The sequence below is a fragment of the Typha angustifolia genome, chromosome 10 (genome assembly GCF_048772165.1).
Source record: "Typha angustifolia cultivar Huaian chromosome 10, ASM4877216v1, whole genome shotgun sequence".
Classification (NCBI taxonomy): domain Eukaryota; kingdom Viridiplantae; phylum Streptophyta; class Magnoliopsida; order Poales; family Typhaceae; genus Typha; species Typha angustifolia.
Window position 1 is genome coordinate 11288474 of NC_133248.1, and position 16700 is coordinate 11305173.

General features: G+C 40.7%; 6 protein-coding genes across 8 annotated transcripts; 4 read left to right on the plus strand and 2 right to left on the minus strand.

Moving 5' to 3' along the window:
• The first annotated feature begins 265 nt into the window (after nucleotides 1-265).
• LOC140768183 (magnesium-chelatase subunit ChlI, chloroplastic-like) lies at nucleotides 266-2013 on the plus strand. The gene is made up of 3 exons (XM_073108352.1): nucleotides 266-452; nucleotides 523-650; nucleotides 744-2013. Exons 1-3 carry the CDS (start codon nucleotides 344-346, stop codon nucleotides 1791-1793), a joined length of 1287 nt encoding a protein of 428 aa, XP_072964453.1. The 5' UTR covers nucleotides 266-343; the 3' UTR covers nucleotides 1794-2013.
• An 823-nt stretch (nucleotides 2014-2836) lies between these two features.
• Nucleotides 2837-4439, minus strand: LOC140768672 (nudix hydrolase 15, mitochondrial-like). The gene is made up of 4 exons (XM_073109030.1): nucleotides 4035-4439; nucleotides 3813-3955; nucleotides 3253-3372; nucleotides 2837-3173 (listed from the first exon to the last, which is right to left on the minus strand). The coding sequence occupies exons 1-4, from the start codon at nucleotides 4372-4374 to the stop codon at nucleotides 2952-2954; spliced, it is 825 nt and encodes a 274-aa protein (XP_072965131.1). The 5' UTR covers nucleotides 4375-4439; the 3' UTR covers nucleotides 2837-2951.
• A 2278-nt stretch (nucleotides 4440-6717) lies between these two features.
• Nucleotides 6718-8277, plus strand: LOC140768575 (transcription factor PCF5-like). The gene is made up of 2 exons (XM_073108902.1): nucleotides 6718-7846; nucleotides 7921-8277. Exon 1 carries the CDS (start codon nucleotides 6990-6992, stop codon nucleotides 7794-7796), a length of 807 nt encoding a protein of 268 aa, XP_072965003.1. The 5' UTR covers nucleotides 6718-6989; the 3' UTR covers nucleotides 7797-7846; nucleotides 7921-8277.
• Nucleotides 8278-9338: 1061 nt separating this feature from the next.
• On the minus strand, nucleotides 9339-12937 carry LOC140769098 (protein IQ-DOMAIN 9-like). 3 transcript variants are annotated; one of them, XM_073109660.1, is made up of 6 exons: nucleotides 12805-12937; nucleotides 12151-12264; nucleotides 11635-11802; nucleotides 11058-11285; nucleotides 10121-10234; nucleotides 9339-10035 (listed from the first exon to the last, which is right to left on the minus strand). In XM_073109660.1, the coding sequence occupies exons 2-6, from the start codon at nucleotides 12223-12225 to the stop codon at nucleotides 9613-9615; spliced, it is 1008 nt and encodes a 335-aa protein (XP_072965761.1). In that variant the 5' UTR covers nucleotides 12226-12264; nucleotides 12805-12937; the 3' UTR covers nucleotides 9339-9612. The 3 variants fall into 3 exon arrangements, with proteins under 3 accessions (XP_072965761.1, XP_072965760.1, XP_072965763.1); XM_073109659.1 differs by having other exon boundaries at nucleotides 12707-12815; XM_073109662.1 differs by lacking the exon at nucleotides 12805-12937 and adding an exon at nucleotides 12520-12665.
• Nucleotides 12938-13146: 209 nt separating this feature from the next.
• On the plus strand, nucleotides 13147-14695 carry LOC140769099 (E3 ubiquitin-protein ligase ATL41-like). Its single transcript, XM_073109663.1, has one exon. It carries the CDS (start codon nucleotides 13890-13892, stop codon nucleotides 14574-14576), a length of 687 nt encoding a protein of 228 aa, XP_072965764.1. The 5' UTR covers nucleotides 13147-13889; the 3' UTR covers nucleotides 14577-14695.
• A 1228-nt stretch (nucleotides 14696-15923) lies between these two features.
• Nucleotides 15924-16565, plus strand: LOC140769278 (RING-H2 finger protein ATL40-like). Its single transcript, XM_073109942.1, has one exon. The coding sequence runs from the start codon at nucleotides 15924-15926 to the stop codon at nucleotides 16563-16565; it is 642 nt and encodes a 213-aa protein (XP_072966043.1).
• The last annotated feature ends 135 nt before the right edge of the window (nucleotides 16566-16700 follow it).

A 16700-nucleotide genomic window follows, 5' to 3' on the forward strand; every position in this document is an offset into this window, starting at 1 on the left:
GTGGGCTAGATAATGGCCCCATATTGCAACATAAGGCTATTAAGGCCCATCTACAACTAATTACTGAAAGGAAAAGAGAAATATTTATTGCATTTCTGAGAGTTGAATTAATACGTTATATCTTAAAAATAATAATTAATACCTTATAATCCAATTAGAGATCGTCACGTGCCACTCCAAAGTACTGGCTTGCAGTTGTGAGTTGTGACAATAGAGCTCCAAATGAAAAAGATTAACTATAGTCTATATATATATAATCCCAAAACCCAATCCGATAGCTTCATCTCCTTATCCCCTGCCCTCCTCCTCCACCCAACCCCAACCTTCGTCACTTCTCACTCCCATGGCTACTCTCATAGCAAACTCCTCCACCTCCGGTTCCTCTCCTGGCCTTTTGGCTTCCAGGCCTCGATCTGTTACATCCTCTCTCCTTCGTCCCGTTTCGCTACGCGGTATGTTTAATTTAATCCCCAAAGCGAACTTCTATTAGCATCCTTTTCTTACTGTTATTTGCTTTCTTAGCCTCTTATCCAGCTCGAATTCGTCATGCAAGTGGCTTGAACAAGGGAATCGGAGTTGGGCTCAGCAGAGAAGCCCGCCGTGTCGTCGTCTCCAATGTCGCCGCCCCTGAGAGGAATTCCGTCGAAATGGTAATATGTACTACTATTTTGCTCTCATAATTCTTATCTATTGCAAGTTTTTGTCAAGAACTCCACTTCTATAAGCCATTAATTTACTTTTAGGCGCCGAGGCTTGCGAAGGAGAGCCAACGGCCTGTATACCCTTTCTCGGCCATTGTGGGACAAGATGAGATGAAACTATGCCTTCTCCTTAATGTTATCGACCCTAAGATCGGCGGAGTCATGATAATGGGTGATCGGGGAACCGGAAAATCCACCACAGTCCGTTCCCTCGTGGACTTGCTCCCTGAAATCAAGGTGGTCATCGGCGATCCCTTCAATTCCGACCCTGAGGACCCCGAGTCCATGGGTGCCGAGGTGAGGGAGCGCATCATGAGTGGCGATGAGATCCCGGTCACAGCCACCAAGATTACAATGGTGGACCTTCCTCTTGGAGCCACGGAGGACCGGGTGTGCGGCACAATTGACATCGAGAAGGCTCTTACTGAGGGCGTCAAGGCATTTGAGCCCGGATTGCTCGCGAAAGCCAACAGGGGAATCCTCTATGTCGATGAAGTCAATCTGTTGGATGATCACTTGGTGGATGTGCTCTTGGATTCCGCCGCATCCGGTTGGAACACAGTGGAGAGAGAGGGGATCTCAATTTCCCACCCTGCGCGGTTTATCCTCATTGGTTCAGGGAACCCGGAGGAAGGTGAGCTTAGGCCGCAGCTCCTTGATAGGTTTGGGATGCATGCTCAGGTGGGGACAGTGAGGGACGCAGAGCTCAGGGTTAAGATTGTGGAAGAGAGGGCTCGGTTCGACAAGGACCCCAAGGGTTTCAGGGAGTCGTATAAGGCTGAGCAGGAGAAGCTCCAGGAGCAGATTGGCTCTGCTCGGAGCACTCTTGCTGCAGTTCAGATCGATCACGAACTTCGCGTGAAGATATCAAAGGTCTGTGCAGAGCTGAATGTGGATGGATTGAGAGGAGATATTGTAACTAATAGGGCTGCAAAGGCTTTGGCTGCACTGAAGGGGCGGGATCAAGTGACGGCAGAGGACATAGCGACTGTCATACCAAATTGCTTGAGGCATCGGCTCAGGAAGGACCCATTGGAATCCATTGACTCCGGATTGCTTGTGATAGAGAAGTTCTATGAGGTCTTTAGCTAAGCAAGATAGGCAAGGTAAGTTGCTCGTTGTGGTAGAGCTTTCCCTTTCTGGTTAAATTTTTCAGAAATATTAAGCATTTTTGTATCAAAGTGCAAATTATATGAGTCAAGAGGATTTGCCGGTACTATGTCTCTTTGGATTTTTCTACTCATACAAGTTGTGTAGATCTTTTAGAGCACTAGTGTTAATTGGCATTCATGTTCCGTTGTGATGCATTCTCAATTCTCATTTTATCCATTCTTATGCATGTTTTTCAATACTGACTGATGTTAGAGGAGGATACCACCTCTTCTTTCTGTTTCAATTTGCCATGTTAAACAAAACGTAGTTTATTTGCAAGTTATGATGGATTAGAAAGCTATCCTATCTTTACAGAGCACAGATAAATTTCTTTGTAGTTCAGAATTTTATAGGAAACAAGTCATGAGGTTGAGCCATAGCTTATCAAACAATACTGAAACCATATTATATCCTGTCAACAATTGGGTACTGCTTTATTATGGACATCCGATGGAAATTGGAAGTATCTGAATCCAACAATCGCTACTTCGTAGAAGCAAAGATTTATCTTCTGGCACAAACTGCAACCTAATTAGTTCTTGGATGAGGAGGCTGAGTGGATCCATTGGAACCATTTAGCCTGTGTTCATTCGAGAAATAAGGCCATTTAGCCTGGGTTCATTCGAGAAATAATGGTAGAATAAGTATAATTATTTAATTTTTAATACCAAAAAAAATAGTTTATTTTAGTATAAGCTATTCTAATACTCAGTTAAATACTAGTATTAATTAATAATAATTATATTTGATGTGACATAAAATTATTATTAAATTGGTTTATAAAAGTTGTGTGAAATAAGTTAAAATAGAATATTAAATTAATATACTAAAATAAAGTAAATTGTTGTTTACTTACTATATCGTATGCCTATTCCACAAGTGAACTGAGGCTTAATTCTCCAACGTAAGCATGTTAATTGGCGAAGATTTTCTTTTGATTGGATCTCAAAATTCAGAGTTAATTATTTGTATGGTTGGATAAGTAAGGATAAAGATAAGGGCATCATTTTACATCTTTATAATAGATCTCAACCAGTTCCAAATTTACAAAGCAATTCATCCTTTAAATATGCTTAACAAGAAATGGATTTTGAGCTATTACATCGAATTATTCCCATTAAGAGATCTTGGAATCTTAAATCTGGAATATTCCATGGAAAACGAAGGCGGTCGCTGGTATACAGCAGAAGCAGCTCGGATTAAGATGCCCGCGGTTAAACCCCATATGACAAATTTTCTCTCATCTATCAGAAAATCGAAGTAATGAATTATATATTTAACTCCGTTCCATTCTCGCTCTTCCCATCTCCGGTTCTCATCCTGCAAAAAAGAATATTACAATAGTGATAAATAAACACTTGGACTCTGATAGAAAACTATGTAAAGGTAGAAGAAGTACCTTTAGGAACATCTCCAAAGGTGCGTCAAATATCTCTTCCACCTCGTCTGCATTTAAGACCGGCTTGAATAAATTCTTATCATGGAGAATGGCAACTACAGGCGCAACTCTGAGAAGATGCTGCAAGACAGATGACAAATTCCGTTGAATGATGCAAAGAATAGTGAATAAAGTATACTAACTCGTCAGATATTCCTCGCAATGGAGTTTTTGACCAAACTAGCCATTTTTTTTATATTAAATTAGATTATTTTTAGATTTATTATTAAATAGAGTCTAATTTATTATAGTCCTAATAAAAATATTAAATTAAATAATATTTTTAAAAATACTAATCAGTCCAGTATTTTTATCCTTAAATAATTTTTTTTAGAGATAAAATATTAATTAGTTTAGTATTTTTATTGAGACTATAGTAAATTAGATTCTATTTAATAGTAAGTTTGAGTAGTAATCTACTTTAGTAAAATTAAATTGGAACAGGGCTAGTTTGGTAAAAACTCCTCGCAATGTGCAAACTTGTGAATTGAGATCCCGAGAAGGATTGCGATAAACAATACCTTGGATAAGAACGGCTCAAGAACCGTTACGACCGAAACCAGAGACGGATCGAGCCCGATCTCTTCTCTCGCTTCCCGCAACGCGGTCTCCTGCTCATCCGCATCTCCCTCCTCCGCCTTCCCCCCAGGCAAGGACACCTCTCCTGCAATCGCAAACTTATACATAGATAATATCGGAGGGGAAAAAAAGAGGGATAAATCGAGGACAAGGTGATTAGAAACCAGAATGGGTGGATAGGTTGGAAGAGCGCTTGGTTAATATGACACGGAGATCGCCGAGTTGGTCCTCGAAGAGGCATACGAGGACGGAAGCCTTCTTGGGTCGGAACCGCTCGGGTTGGGGCAATTGAGTCGCGGCCGACTCGGGCACGGCCAGGGAGGAGAAGACCTTGCCGCGAGCGTCGATGGCCGAGTCCTCGGACTCCTCCGAGTCGGAGGACGAGGGAGGGGGTTTGTAGAGGCGGAGTTGTTGGGCGAGATTGGCGAGTCTTTGGCTCGTGTTGGTGAGCACTCGGTTAGGGGTGGGAGATGCCATGGAGAGTTTCCGGAGAGCTGCTCTCATGGGGCATTCGTGATTGGTTTACTGTTATGGGTTTGGTAGGTTAGAGTTAACGCCGAAATGGAAAGTACGCTGGACATTTGCATCAATTTTTTTTAAAGTTTTAATAATAGTGAAAATAGTCATAAATTTATAAAATAATCTGGGGATTACAAAAGTCTCTACTAAGATTAAGAGCGAAAGAGAAACTCCCCAAATACATATGTGAAGTCTAAGCTCCTTTTCTCTTTGTAAGTCAATCGGCAACTTAATATTGGTTTGTGATTTGGTACGAGTAACCTTATAATTATTAAAATTACTCATCATCTATAATGGAATGGAATCAATGGACCTAGGTGGCTTTTGATTATCCCTCAAAATATTGAGGAGAATAATGGAATCGATTTCTTAGCCACAATATTGAAAACATTCTATTGTTGGATGTAGAGCAACGTCTCCCAAATTGCCACTGTTTTCGGCAATGACTACTACCATCAAGAATATAGCTACCAACAAAAAGATGAAACTCTTAGAAATTGAATGCGTCTATTTTTCAATTAGATTCATATATGTTTATAACATAGTATATATAGTTTATATGTGAACATATGAGTCAAATTTATTATTACTAAAATTTAAGAGTTTTTTTTTCATACAAATAACCGAAGGTAACAATTTGATTCGTAGAGTTTTTCCTTTTTTTGGTTGAGATAATTAATTATTGATAAGAAGAAATCATAAAAGATAGAGGTAAAGATTAAAAAAAAAATAGTTTTAACTTGTGACATTATTACAGAAGATACTAATAATAATAATTATTATTATTATGAGGGAAACTAAAATTCACGAGAGAGCTCTACAGGGGAACCCCTTGGCCACATTCGGGACATTCGTTACGTTACTAAATGAATCCTCTTATAATTGGGCTTTCGACGGCCCAATAGTACGCTATTAAGGCCATCGTCTAGGGCTAAATGATTAGACGACCACCGGAATCTATTGGTAGACACTGTTATACTTTTCAACCATACTCAAAAGCCAATGTATATATATATATATATATATATATATATATATATATAGCAGTAACTAGGAAGAGAACGATTGAGATAGATATCCATCCTAAAGCCAAACTAGAAAACATCTCTTCTGGAAATAAAAGTCATGTCATGGGTGGTCCCTTGTTCGCGTATTTATGAGGTTGCTTGAAACTTGGTTAAATGCATATGATGGGTTTGCTGTATGCTAATTGAACAGCGCAATCGACCTCCGTTGTCTCTTTCCTGCAGTCTTTTAACTTTTTGAGCTACATCCCTGTGAATCCTAACGATTGAATGACTCTTAGGATCCCTTGATGATGCCCACCATTCTTCTTCTAAGTGTTTTACTTATGAGTTTCTAGGTCATGTCACATGTGAGTATTTCTGATAGCAAGAATGCAAATGGACGTTAGTCGCATTGTTTTGCATTAAATGGCAAGGTGAGCCAATCATTGTGGATCTTCAGATCAGTCCTCGCTCCTCACCCATGTGAGATCTACTGAGTTTGGCGTTCTATAAATAGAGTAATGGTACGGATGGCTTTATGTAGGCGTGTCGTGTAGTAAAGTAAACAAGAAGAGGCCAACCGAGATGGATTAATTGGCTTAGTGGCCAAATAAATTAATTTGTTTGCTGTGAAAGAGACCAAGTACATCAGCTTCTCAGAAGTAGCTGTTGGATGTAGCTCTGGCATCTGCTCCTCCCACTGCTATGCTGCTGTTTCAATGGATGGTAGATACTTTGGATGTTATTTGTGAGAAGATGGAAATGGGCGTGGAGAAAATATAAATGAGAGATAGAGATAGGTTTGAAGTCTAGGGCTGGGAGTAATGGGAAAAAAAGAAGAAGAAGAAAGAGAGTCCCTATCTTCAATATTACTGAGGAGATTGGGAATCCAAGCTGATTGCTATGTTTCAAGAACAAAATCTGATTGGTTTGGAAGGAGATGATCTATTGAAGGCATAATGGGGATTCCGAGGCACGACACTATTGTAGAGTCATTATCCTAGCAATAAACCGATCCGACTCATCTAGGTCCACACTACTACAATTATTCTATCCACTTGCCTTCGTATCCCTCAACTTTCTTTCTCTTTCCATGTTTTTAATTTAACAGATAATCACCTATATTTTTATCTTATTGCAAAACACCACCCCTCTCTTTCCAAACTTACCTTAGCTACCTAAATAATGAAACTTATATAGTAATTCCGATGAAGTATAATAATTATGGTATCTCAATAATAAATAATCCTGCAACACCCATTGGTGTGGGGAAAGGGGAACTCTCTTTTGGCAAAGTGGTAATGGACAGAGTCACTATCCGAAGGGTCAAAGGAGAAGTGAGATAAGAGCAGGAAGTGTAATATCTAGCTCTTGTTATCTCCCTATCAAGAAGTGAGGCTTGCTTGTTGTTAAGCCTGGGGGCCTTTGCTTTGGATGGGGTCGTTGAGATCACTCAGGATCTTTTAATCTCTGACCCTTGTCGGTCCTCCCCAACCCCACAGCTCCTCTTCCTCCTCCTCCTCCTCCTCCTCCTCCTCCTCCACTGCTCCCAAACCTCCTTAATTACCAAAATGCTCTCTTTGCCCAAATAGTATGGCAGAGCATGACATGCATGTCTACCGCCACCAGTACTGCAAGCAGAAGAATAAGGCGGCGGCGAGGCCTAATTCCCGGTTCGTCGGCGGCGGCGGGGGGGAGATAGTGGAAGTGGAGGGAGGACGGCGCATTGTGAGGTCGACGGGGCGAAAGGACCGGCATAGCAAGGTTTGCACTGCGAAGGGCTTCCGCGACCGCCGCGTCCGTCTCGCCGCGCATACCGCCATCCAATTCTACGACGTCCAGGACCGCCTCGGCTACGACCGGCCCAGCAAAGCCGTCGATTGGCTTATCGAGAACGCTAAGGCTGCAATCGATAACCTCCCGACCAATTCCAATCCCAATTCCAACCCCAATTCCCCTGTTAAGCTCGCCTCTGCCTCCTTCGACTTCGGCAGCGGTGGAACCACCACAGCCACAAGCTTCATCCCGCCGCCACTAGACTCCAATGCCATCGGCTTCCAAGATTACCAACACCTTCGCCTCTCCCTCCAATCCTTCCAAGATCCAATCTTTAACGAAGATAGTCCTCATCCCTGGCCGGAGGAGGACAATGTGGTCAATCTGCCACCTCTAGGCCAAGGCCAGGTTTTCACTACTCAGAGGGGGCCCCTTCAGTCCAGTAACTCGCCTTTCTCTTTTGCTTGGATGGAACCCATCCACCACGAGCTGCATTCCTCGGTTTCGGCAATTGGGTTCGCATCCGGCGCCGGTTTCTCCGGGTTTCGCATCCCGGCTCGGATTCAGGGCGAAAATGATCACGGCGGCGGAGGAGACGAGCCGCCGTCTGCTTCTCACCATTGATGATGGAGTGAAAGAGGAGAACAGACAAGTTCTTATTCCTACCTCGCCCGGTAATTCGCAGTTCAAATACTTATACCTGTTCCATTGTTATCACTCCTCAAATGTGTCAAACTGTTTCTTGTAGATTTGAGACAGCGCTATGTCCCCTGTTCCATTGGTCGGTTGGTTCCCCTTTCCTCCTCTTGTCAGTGTTGTTCCAAAGGGGTTTAGATGCCCTTTGATTTGTTTGTGTTTTATGATTAGTCTCGGTTGCTGTAGTTGTTCTTTCTATGTTGCTCTATGTTTTAGCTACGGTGAATTTCTGAATTCTGGTCCCAAGAAATTGATCAGAGACTGATAAGAAAATAAATAAGTGTTGCATAGGAAGCAATGTGGAAGTGTAAGAGATGAACTACTAAAGTTTGTAAATTTGTGGCATATAAGATGGGTGTTGTTTTCATGTTGACAATGAGATAACAGTCATGCTCCGATTAGAAATGGGATAGTCTTTTTCTTAATTTTTTTTACTGTATTATTTCTTCTGTCTTTGAGAAAAAAAACTTGTCACAACAATGTCATGTTTCTAACTTTTTTTAAAATCATAACTAATAGATTCTGTTTTTTACTTTGATGATTGCACATCTCGATCACATATGAAAATGATAAGATTTGGTTCACTTTCGCTTCTCATTGCTTACCTAACTTCTACAACACTCAATATTAACTTTAAGAATTATTTATAAATGATAGATGCTATATTTGCATATTTTTATTTTGCTCTTTATTGTAAAAAAAATCTAATTTAAAGAAGTTCTTTCTTTTTTATATATAAAGTTTTATAATAAAAAGTAAATTCAGAGGTCCATATCTAATTGAAAAATACTTTTATACGATAAAACATTCTAATTTACGACAGAAAATCATTTTCTTTTTAATTAGCTTTAAAGACCCTATCTACATGTAACAAAAATAAGGTTGGGAATCTTGTTGTGTCCATTATATATTTTTAGAAGCAAAAAGATACTTACTCCAAGTTCATTCATTAGATTGCCTACAACAAGCCTTATGACATCAGTTTGCCATACTTGAACGGTACCCCACTTGTCTTGCACTTCATATTGCAACTTTTTGGCATCAGTGCTTCTATAGAGCGACTTTACATTCAATGAGTTTTCCTGCCAAAACGATTAATGAGATCTGTCGGTTGAGTATTGGTAGGTGACGGATTGCAGGCACAAGTATCCGAGGGGACATCAAATTCAATGTCCAACCTGTGAGTTTTTCTAGACAGAAGGTTAAATTCTAAAGAAAACATAGTAATTATTCTGCTACATAGCTACATCATTTTCACAAAATATTACGAATGCTGAAGCTGTAAAGTGAAATTTATTTCACTTACAAATACTTCATCATTGACGAAAACGTCAAAAATCACAGAAGAAGTGGAGAGCTATTTTAGGACGATTAAAAATTTATTCCAGTTTAGACAATCTTATTCCACAGGAGCCATTGGCCAACCAATCAGTGTGACCTGTCCCAATCAGCCAGGACATCATACCAATCTACCACAAAAAACAGCACAACCCTCTTGTATTCAGAACCAGTCTAAGATAGCCTTCAAATGAAGGCACATGCATATTTACATTCAATGAATTGACATATAAATGAGAATGGCTTTTATTGCTTCCACTGAATGGTGAAAGTAACAACAATAAGTTAAGCCACCATTCAGGGTCTGTCCTGACGGGATTCATTTCTGCAAGACTGAAATTGGTTCTACTTGTTGCATGATAAAGTCAAGCCACCTAACATAACCAGAAGAACTCAGGCAATAAGTTTACTTGTCTGCGAGAGGAACTGCTGCTCCTGGTTCACCTCTCAATTCTTTCTTCTTCAGCTTGGAACTAGCTACCTTTAGTTTTGGTTCTCCAGCAACTACTTTTCCATTAGTTGGCAGAGCTGATCTCTTTGTAGAGCCTTTTCCATCACCAAGGGTAGGTGGTAAACTTTTCGTAGAACCTTTTCCATCACCAAGGGTAGGTTTAACTGTGCTTGGCAAATTCAAAGCTGATTGGCTTGTGTCTCTGAGTACTTTGCTTGCTGTTCCTGTTTGGGCCTTCTTAGGGCTCATGGAGTTAGCAGGAATCCTGGGTTCCCATGGTCGAGCAGCAATCCACCGTTCTGTCCAACTCCATCCCCAGTTACGTTTCCCATCTTCATAGATGAATGGCCCTAGATTAATTCCAGGGCTGGCTCTCCACTGCAAGCAGTAATTTGTGAAGCAAAACCCTTGGCAACTTTTTCTATTGACTACTAAAGTTTGTTAATAGGCTTCAAAAACACACCTGATGAGAAAATGCATATGCCATTGCTCTCTCGCGCTTGACCGCTGCTTCTTCCCTATGTTGAATTCTCTCAATTATTTCCTCAATAGTTTCAGAGCCACCGCACCATTCAACCTGCAGGAAAATCTCCAAATAAAACTTCAGGCTATAGTTAACAGGACTGAAAATTTGAATTGTTGAGCGTGTGCTAGCTCATGGCCATGTGGATATGCAGGTCATATGAATAAAGGAGCACTAACTTTACTGCAGATTTAGAGTTCTGAGATCTGTTGATGTTACTGAACTCTTTAGAGGATTAATATATGAGAGAAGAATGATAGGATCATGTGAGATAGACATGCAGAACCAACTTGACGAACAGAATTTGCAATCTGCAACACATACCCCTCGCCTGTGCTAGAGCAAATATTGGCAAATGCAAACTAGACCAAAAGCAATAGGATGAGAACTATAAAGAACCAGCAAACTCTAGCAATGCCCATAAAGATTGTCAGCTGGAAGCCTGCTAGTGTGACTACTAGTTGGGCAACCAGATATCTGGGTAAAGTCAAACACGAAAAATCTAGAAATAAAAAGGTGAACAATAGTAAATGTGGGGGAGAGAGAGAGAGGTAAGAGAAAATTGGTTAAAACATCAAATGCAAAGGGACATTAACTCAAACCATCAAGTGGAAATAGATGATGTTATGCATGCATCTAAAAACATCACCTAAGACAGTCTTTTGGAACATTAACCATAAGCAAAAAACTTCACTCATCTTTCTAGCCACAATCACCATGTGTAGCTTCACAAACTGTAGGAAACAGCATCTGAACTACATACTATAAGCTACATCACGTTGTAGCAAATTTGCATTCTAATGTAACTCTCATGAAAATAATAGCACAATCACATTGGCAACAAAATGAAATGATGCCATGTTGTTATATGCCTTACCTCTAAGCCATGAAGCTCAGCCTCAAGTTTCAATTGATTCTCTTGTTTCTTCTGCCTGTTGCGTCCTTCTGTCACCATAAAGGCACGACGACTCCTAATTTCTCCTTGTATTCTGCTCCAGGACTGAATATGGCTCAATGTCATAGATGCCTGCTTCTTAACGGAATAATCTTGGGTAAGGACATGCAATCTTTTTACCCCTTTCAAACACCGGAGAGCCTTCCTTGCCTGCACATAGATATTAATTACTCAGCCAGGTCAACGTGAAAGTTACTCATATAGGAAAATTGCAGAATGTCAAACATCTATCATCTTTTATGAAAACAAAAGAAATGACTACATGCAAAGGGAATCTTGACCATGTCAGTGTTAAGCATAATAGGCAATCTTCAATGTGTGAATGAAATTATTCTCCACTCAATTTCTCAGTCAGTAGTATATTAAGCCTTCCTCCTTCCTCGCTAAGAAAAGGCATAGCAACTTTATCCATGGAAGCTGGCAACCTTATCTTGAACATTCTTATAATGTACTAGTATTCAGTCATTTAGTGCATGACGAAACTTATCATGAACTGTACCTTGAACTGTCGAAATGCAGTTTGAATCCGAGTGGCTGCAAAGCCCTCAATAGTCATGTGAGAATATCCAGGATTTCCACTTGAAGCAGCACTAGCATATGACTTGTAGAACTTTTTATGTGCTCGACTTCGCCACTTGGATTCATTAGATTCTTTGCTACAAGGCTCCTGTGACAAAAAAGAAATTGTTGATCACACACAGAAAGAATCGCTTGTGATAGCTTCTGGTGCTAGTGATGATTCAGGAAGAATGTAGCTATGAATCTGCAAATTCGAAGCCAATAATGGAAAATTAACAAGCACAATTCTAATTCAAATCACAAAACAAATAAATTTCAAGTAGTCATACATCTGCCTTGATGGATAAATGTGATTAACTGCTAAAGTAAGAGTGTTATTCTTCCCCTTCTCAAAATATTTTGGATATTTTTTATTCCAGACAAACTTTGAAACAATATAACTGCAAGAGTAAGAATGCGATCAAAATATGACCGATTAACTATGAAAATGAATTACCTTTCCTAGCTTTGAGTGGTCTTTTTTTGCCTTTTTCTTGCTGACAATCGTCTTAAACCAATCTCTGGAACCCATTTTTTATTTGGGATATACTCTACAGAGCAAACTCAAACCCTGGAAACATCCTTTGTTTGTCAGAAAACATTAATGAGCAAATCGACCATTTCAGGCAATTTAAACAGATACAAAAACATATGGAGGAACAATGAGGGCCGAAAGCATGCTAAAAGTGTGCAAAAATTATCTTCTTAATTGCTAATTTCAGATAAACGAAGCCAATTAATTCCCAAGAATTAACATAATATATTTAATTTACTTAAAAAGTATACAAGGATTGACAGTCTACAGCAAGGCCCAATTTTCCAATACCAAATCAATAGCCATCAAAAGCTTGACAATCAACAGCCACGCGTCTCCCAACAGAATTGCACAAAGAACAGAAATCAAGAACTTGTCGATGAAACCATTACATAATTCACTTCATCAGCTTACATATCAACCACCTCTTAGGCAAAACTACAAGTAATCTGTGTGCATGAACTAAAACCACAAGTACCTGGGAAGAAGGTAGCGTAAAACGTGCAAACAAGACTAGTAGTGGCTTTCACAAGAGCAAGAAATGGCCACTGAGGCAAAAAAGAAAGTGAAGCTTACCTGAAGAAGCAATGTATATTTGTAGTGAGAGAGGGGGGCGTTCGGGGAAGGTGGAAAAGGAAGAGGTTGGCTTTCATTGAGAGGGCCATAGCCCAGATGGCATGGATTCCTTGCCGAAATCCAAATGCCTCAAAAAGGATCAAAGGTGAGAAGAAGATCTCAAATCATTGTCGAGGAGGGTGGTTGCTGCTTTTTTGTATTTTTCCTCACCCCCCCAGCAATGTGTAAAGCGACTGCAGAACTGACGCACAGGTTATTATATGTATCTGATGCCGATTGGTTGGTGCATCGCCTATCCTCTCATTACTTTATAATTAGATATAAATTCATGCCCAAAGTTTGGTGTTGCTGATTAGTATGAGAAAATAAAAATGACACAATGTGATTATTTAAGATTTCATATGATTAACGACACCCTTTCTGTGATAAAAGCCAAAGGTGATCGATGCAAGAAATACAAGTACTAACTCATCTTCCAAGATAAAGATAGGATAGAGGCTATTAATATATTGGTCCTTGCCGTACCGGAAAACATTGCCGACATTGCATCCTCCTTGAGGGCCGAGGCATCCAATTCACAAATATATTTGGACAACAACCGAAACCTGCTTGGATTTGGGCCTGGGCCGAGACTTAATGGGCTCATTTTATCTCATGTTTCTTGTCAACGCCTAACGCCGTTACAAACGCACCCCAATCAGAATCCTTTCTTCCTTTACAATCACTAGCCTCGTGTCCCGATCGTCCCGGAACTTCCACGTACCTTCATACGTTTCGAGTTTTGACTTCCCACCCTCTATTCTTTATCACTCATTGACAATTAGACCTCAAACCAGCTTATAATCTCCATCATGCCGTGCTTCCAAAGCCTCGTCGCCAATGCATTAGCCAATAAACCTTCAGTCAACTATTCGCAGTTTCATACTCCCTCACGCTATAATATTCATACATAATCATATATAAATATATGTATATATAACCTTGTCTTCTAAGTCCTAACAAAGTAGATAGCCAGTTATCATCATCTCGCTCACAAGCAATAGTGAGAGATAGAGAAAGAGAGAGAGTCTAACTCCAAAACCTCCATGTCAACCAATGATACTAGTAATGGCGTCTTCAATCACCAGTCACAGGTAGACAGCCGGATCGTCCTCTCCATCGCGTTAGTTCTCCTCTTTGTCGCCCTCGCGGTTGTCATCTGCCACTTCTACTTCGGCTACATCCTCCGCCGCCGCCGCCGCCGCCGCGACATCGTTGGCATCAATACAATCAACATCTTCCTCGCTGGAAGCCTACAGAACCCAAGTCCCGGGCTTGACCCCGCAATCATAGCTTCCCTACCCACCTTTGCCTATCAAAAAGGCACCACAACAAGTGACGTTAAAGAAGAGGAGGAGAGCTTAAAGGAGTGCGTCGTTTGCTTGAGTGTGTTGGAGGATGAGGAGAAGGTGAGGCAATTGCCCAACTGCAAGCATGTGTTCCATGTCGGGTGTATTGACAAGTGGCTTCACGAGAACTCGACTTGCCCGGTGTGTCGGACCGACGCCGAGCCGGCGGTGGTGGTCGAGAAGGTGGAGTTGGGCGAAACGTCAGCATTGCCGCCTGAGGTGGACTCGGGAGGCGCATCGAGCTCGAAGGAGGTCGGAACGACGTCGTCGCGGTTGGGCTCGTCGTTTCGGAGGATTCTTAGTAGGGATTGGTCGGGGAGGAGGATCCAACCGGCCGATGTCGGAGGAGAAGATGATCTGGAGAGGCAGTACGTAGGAGTTTGATAGTCAGCTACTACTCTGGTTTATATTCGTTAATTGTTTCATCATCTTTAGTAAAAAATTACATGTAAATACTTGTGGGGGGCCGGCCGGAAAGAATTGAAGGAAAATTTAAGAGATAATTGAGGTGTTTAATGACTCGATCTATAACCCATTTTATTATAGTTTATAGCATTAAATCGCGGTCGATTAGTTTATATTGGATGGATCCAATCTATGTATCCGTCATCAAGCGAATAGCCTAACACGACACTGCTATGATAATGACACATGTTATTGTCACAAAAGTCAAGCAAAACTAAAGATTAATTTGCGGAACCCTTGAGCCATTTTAGAAACGAGAAGAAAATATCTAATTGATGCAAAATAAATAAATAAATAAGATTAAATTGCATTTGAATAGCAAATTATGGACAATTATTAGTGATGAGTCTACGCCATCGAAAACAACAAACCTACTTGCCCATCACCGTAGAATCCATAGAAATTTGGAGCCAAAATATTAATTAGAGCTGAACTTGAACAAAAAAATGTTGGAAAAATTGATAGGCTATAGAGCTGCAAATTCGAGCCAATTTAATAAACCCAAGAATCGTTAGGTTTAACAATGGGCTTTATATCTATCTATCTATCTATCTAAATTTCATTAATATGTGTGCACATAGCATGTATATCAAGCCTAGGTGGATTTCAACGCAAGCCCAACATTTGAAATTGAAACTAAATGAAAGAAAATAAAATGTTAGGTGCAAGAAAAGACTTATTCATAGAACCTATACGGTTTAAAATTATCGATATTTCTTAGAAGCTGAAAAGCTATGAGAGAGAAGAATTACAAAATCTTAACTAATTTCGTCATCCTTCCTTCTCACCATACAAAACTCTACAATTTATAAAACAAGTTAAAGATACTTGAACCTTTTTCTATTCTTTTTATTGTATATCTTACTTTAGGATATGCTAGTCGTTTGCCTTATCTTTTCATTGTGGTCGTATTCGTGCCTCCAATGTCCCAAACTTGAACACCAAGTCATAGAATAAACACGCGTGGCACACCAGTTGTACATCTAAAGTCAACTCTAAAAACCAAAATATATAAAATCTGTGTGTTAAAAAAAATATAAAAACTGCCATATTTTTAATAAGTTATGGCCCCATTCATCAAATCCACCAATATTCTCACGGATTAGGATTAAATAAAATGCTACAAACAACAGTAGACCTCATAAACTATGCAATAACTTTGTCCTCCACTTACATTTGTCAATTTATGGTACATAAACATTATACCATATCAAGAAAGAAACATTGCAAGGCCATCAACTTGATCCTTCCTCCTCCTCCGCCACCATGACCTATAGATCGCCCGGCGACCAAAACTACGGCTGCTGCGGCGTGTCGACAATGCTGGGGGCCATCGCCACCTCCCTCGCGTTCCTTTTCGTCCTCGTAGTTTTATATTTCTACGTTCGCTACCTCCTCTTGCAGAGGCGCCGCCGCCGCCAGCTCACCAACGTCGCGTACGAGCTGGGCGGTATCGCAGGTCTCGACCCCGAGGTTATCGCCACATTGCCATCTTTCGCCTTTAAAAAAACCATCCTCAATAATAGCAGTGGAGAAGAGGAGACGTTAGCAGAATGCTCTGTATGTCTTAGTGCGGTCGAGGATGAGGAAATTGTTAGGCTTTTGCCTAACTGCAAGCACTTGTTTCACCAAGAATGCATTGACTTGTGGTTAAACACCAATGCCACTTGCCCTGTTTGTCGAACCAATGCAGAGCCAAAGGCGGAAGCCGATGAAGCACCGGCGTCGACGGATTGCACGCCGCCGCCCGAGTTATATGCTTGCGGTGCGGTCATGGCGTCGACAGCTATGCAAATGCCGACAAACGTGGAGAAGGAGGTATCCTCGTCGTCGTCGCCGTCGCCGTCGGTGTGGTTAGGGAGGATGGTGCAAAGGGATAATCGTGTGGAAGATTTAGAGAGACAGTAAGTAATTTGTGAATCTATGGATTTTTTTTCAAACTTCTATAATTTTACATAATTCTTGGGTAAATATGTAAAAAAAAAATGATATGATGCGATTCAACGGAGAAGTGCTCTTTGCATGAGTTCTTCTTCGGAAGAC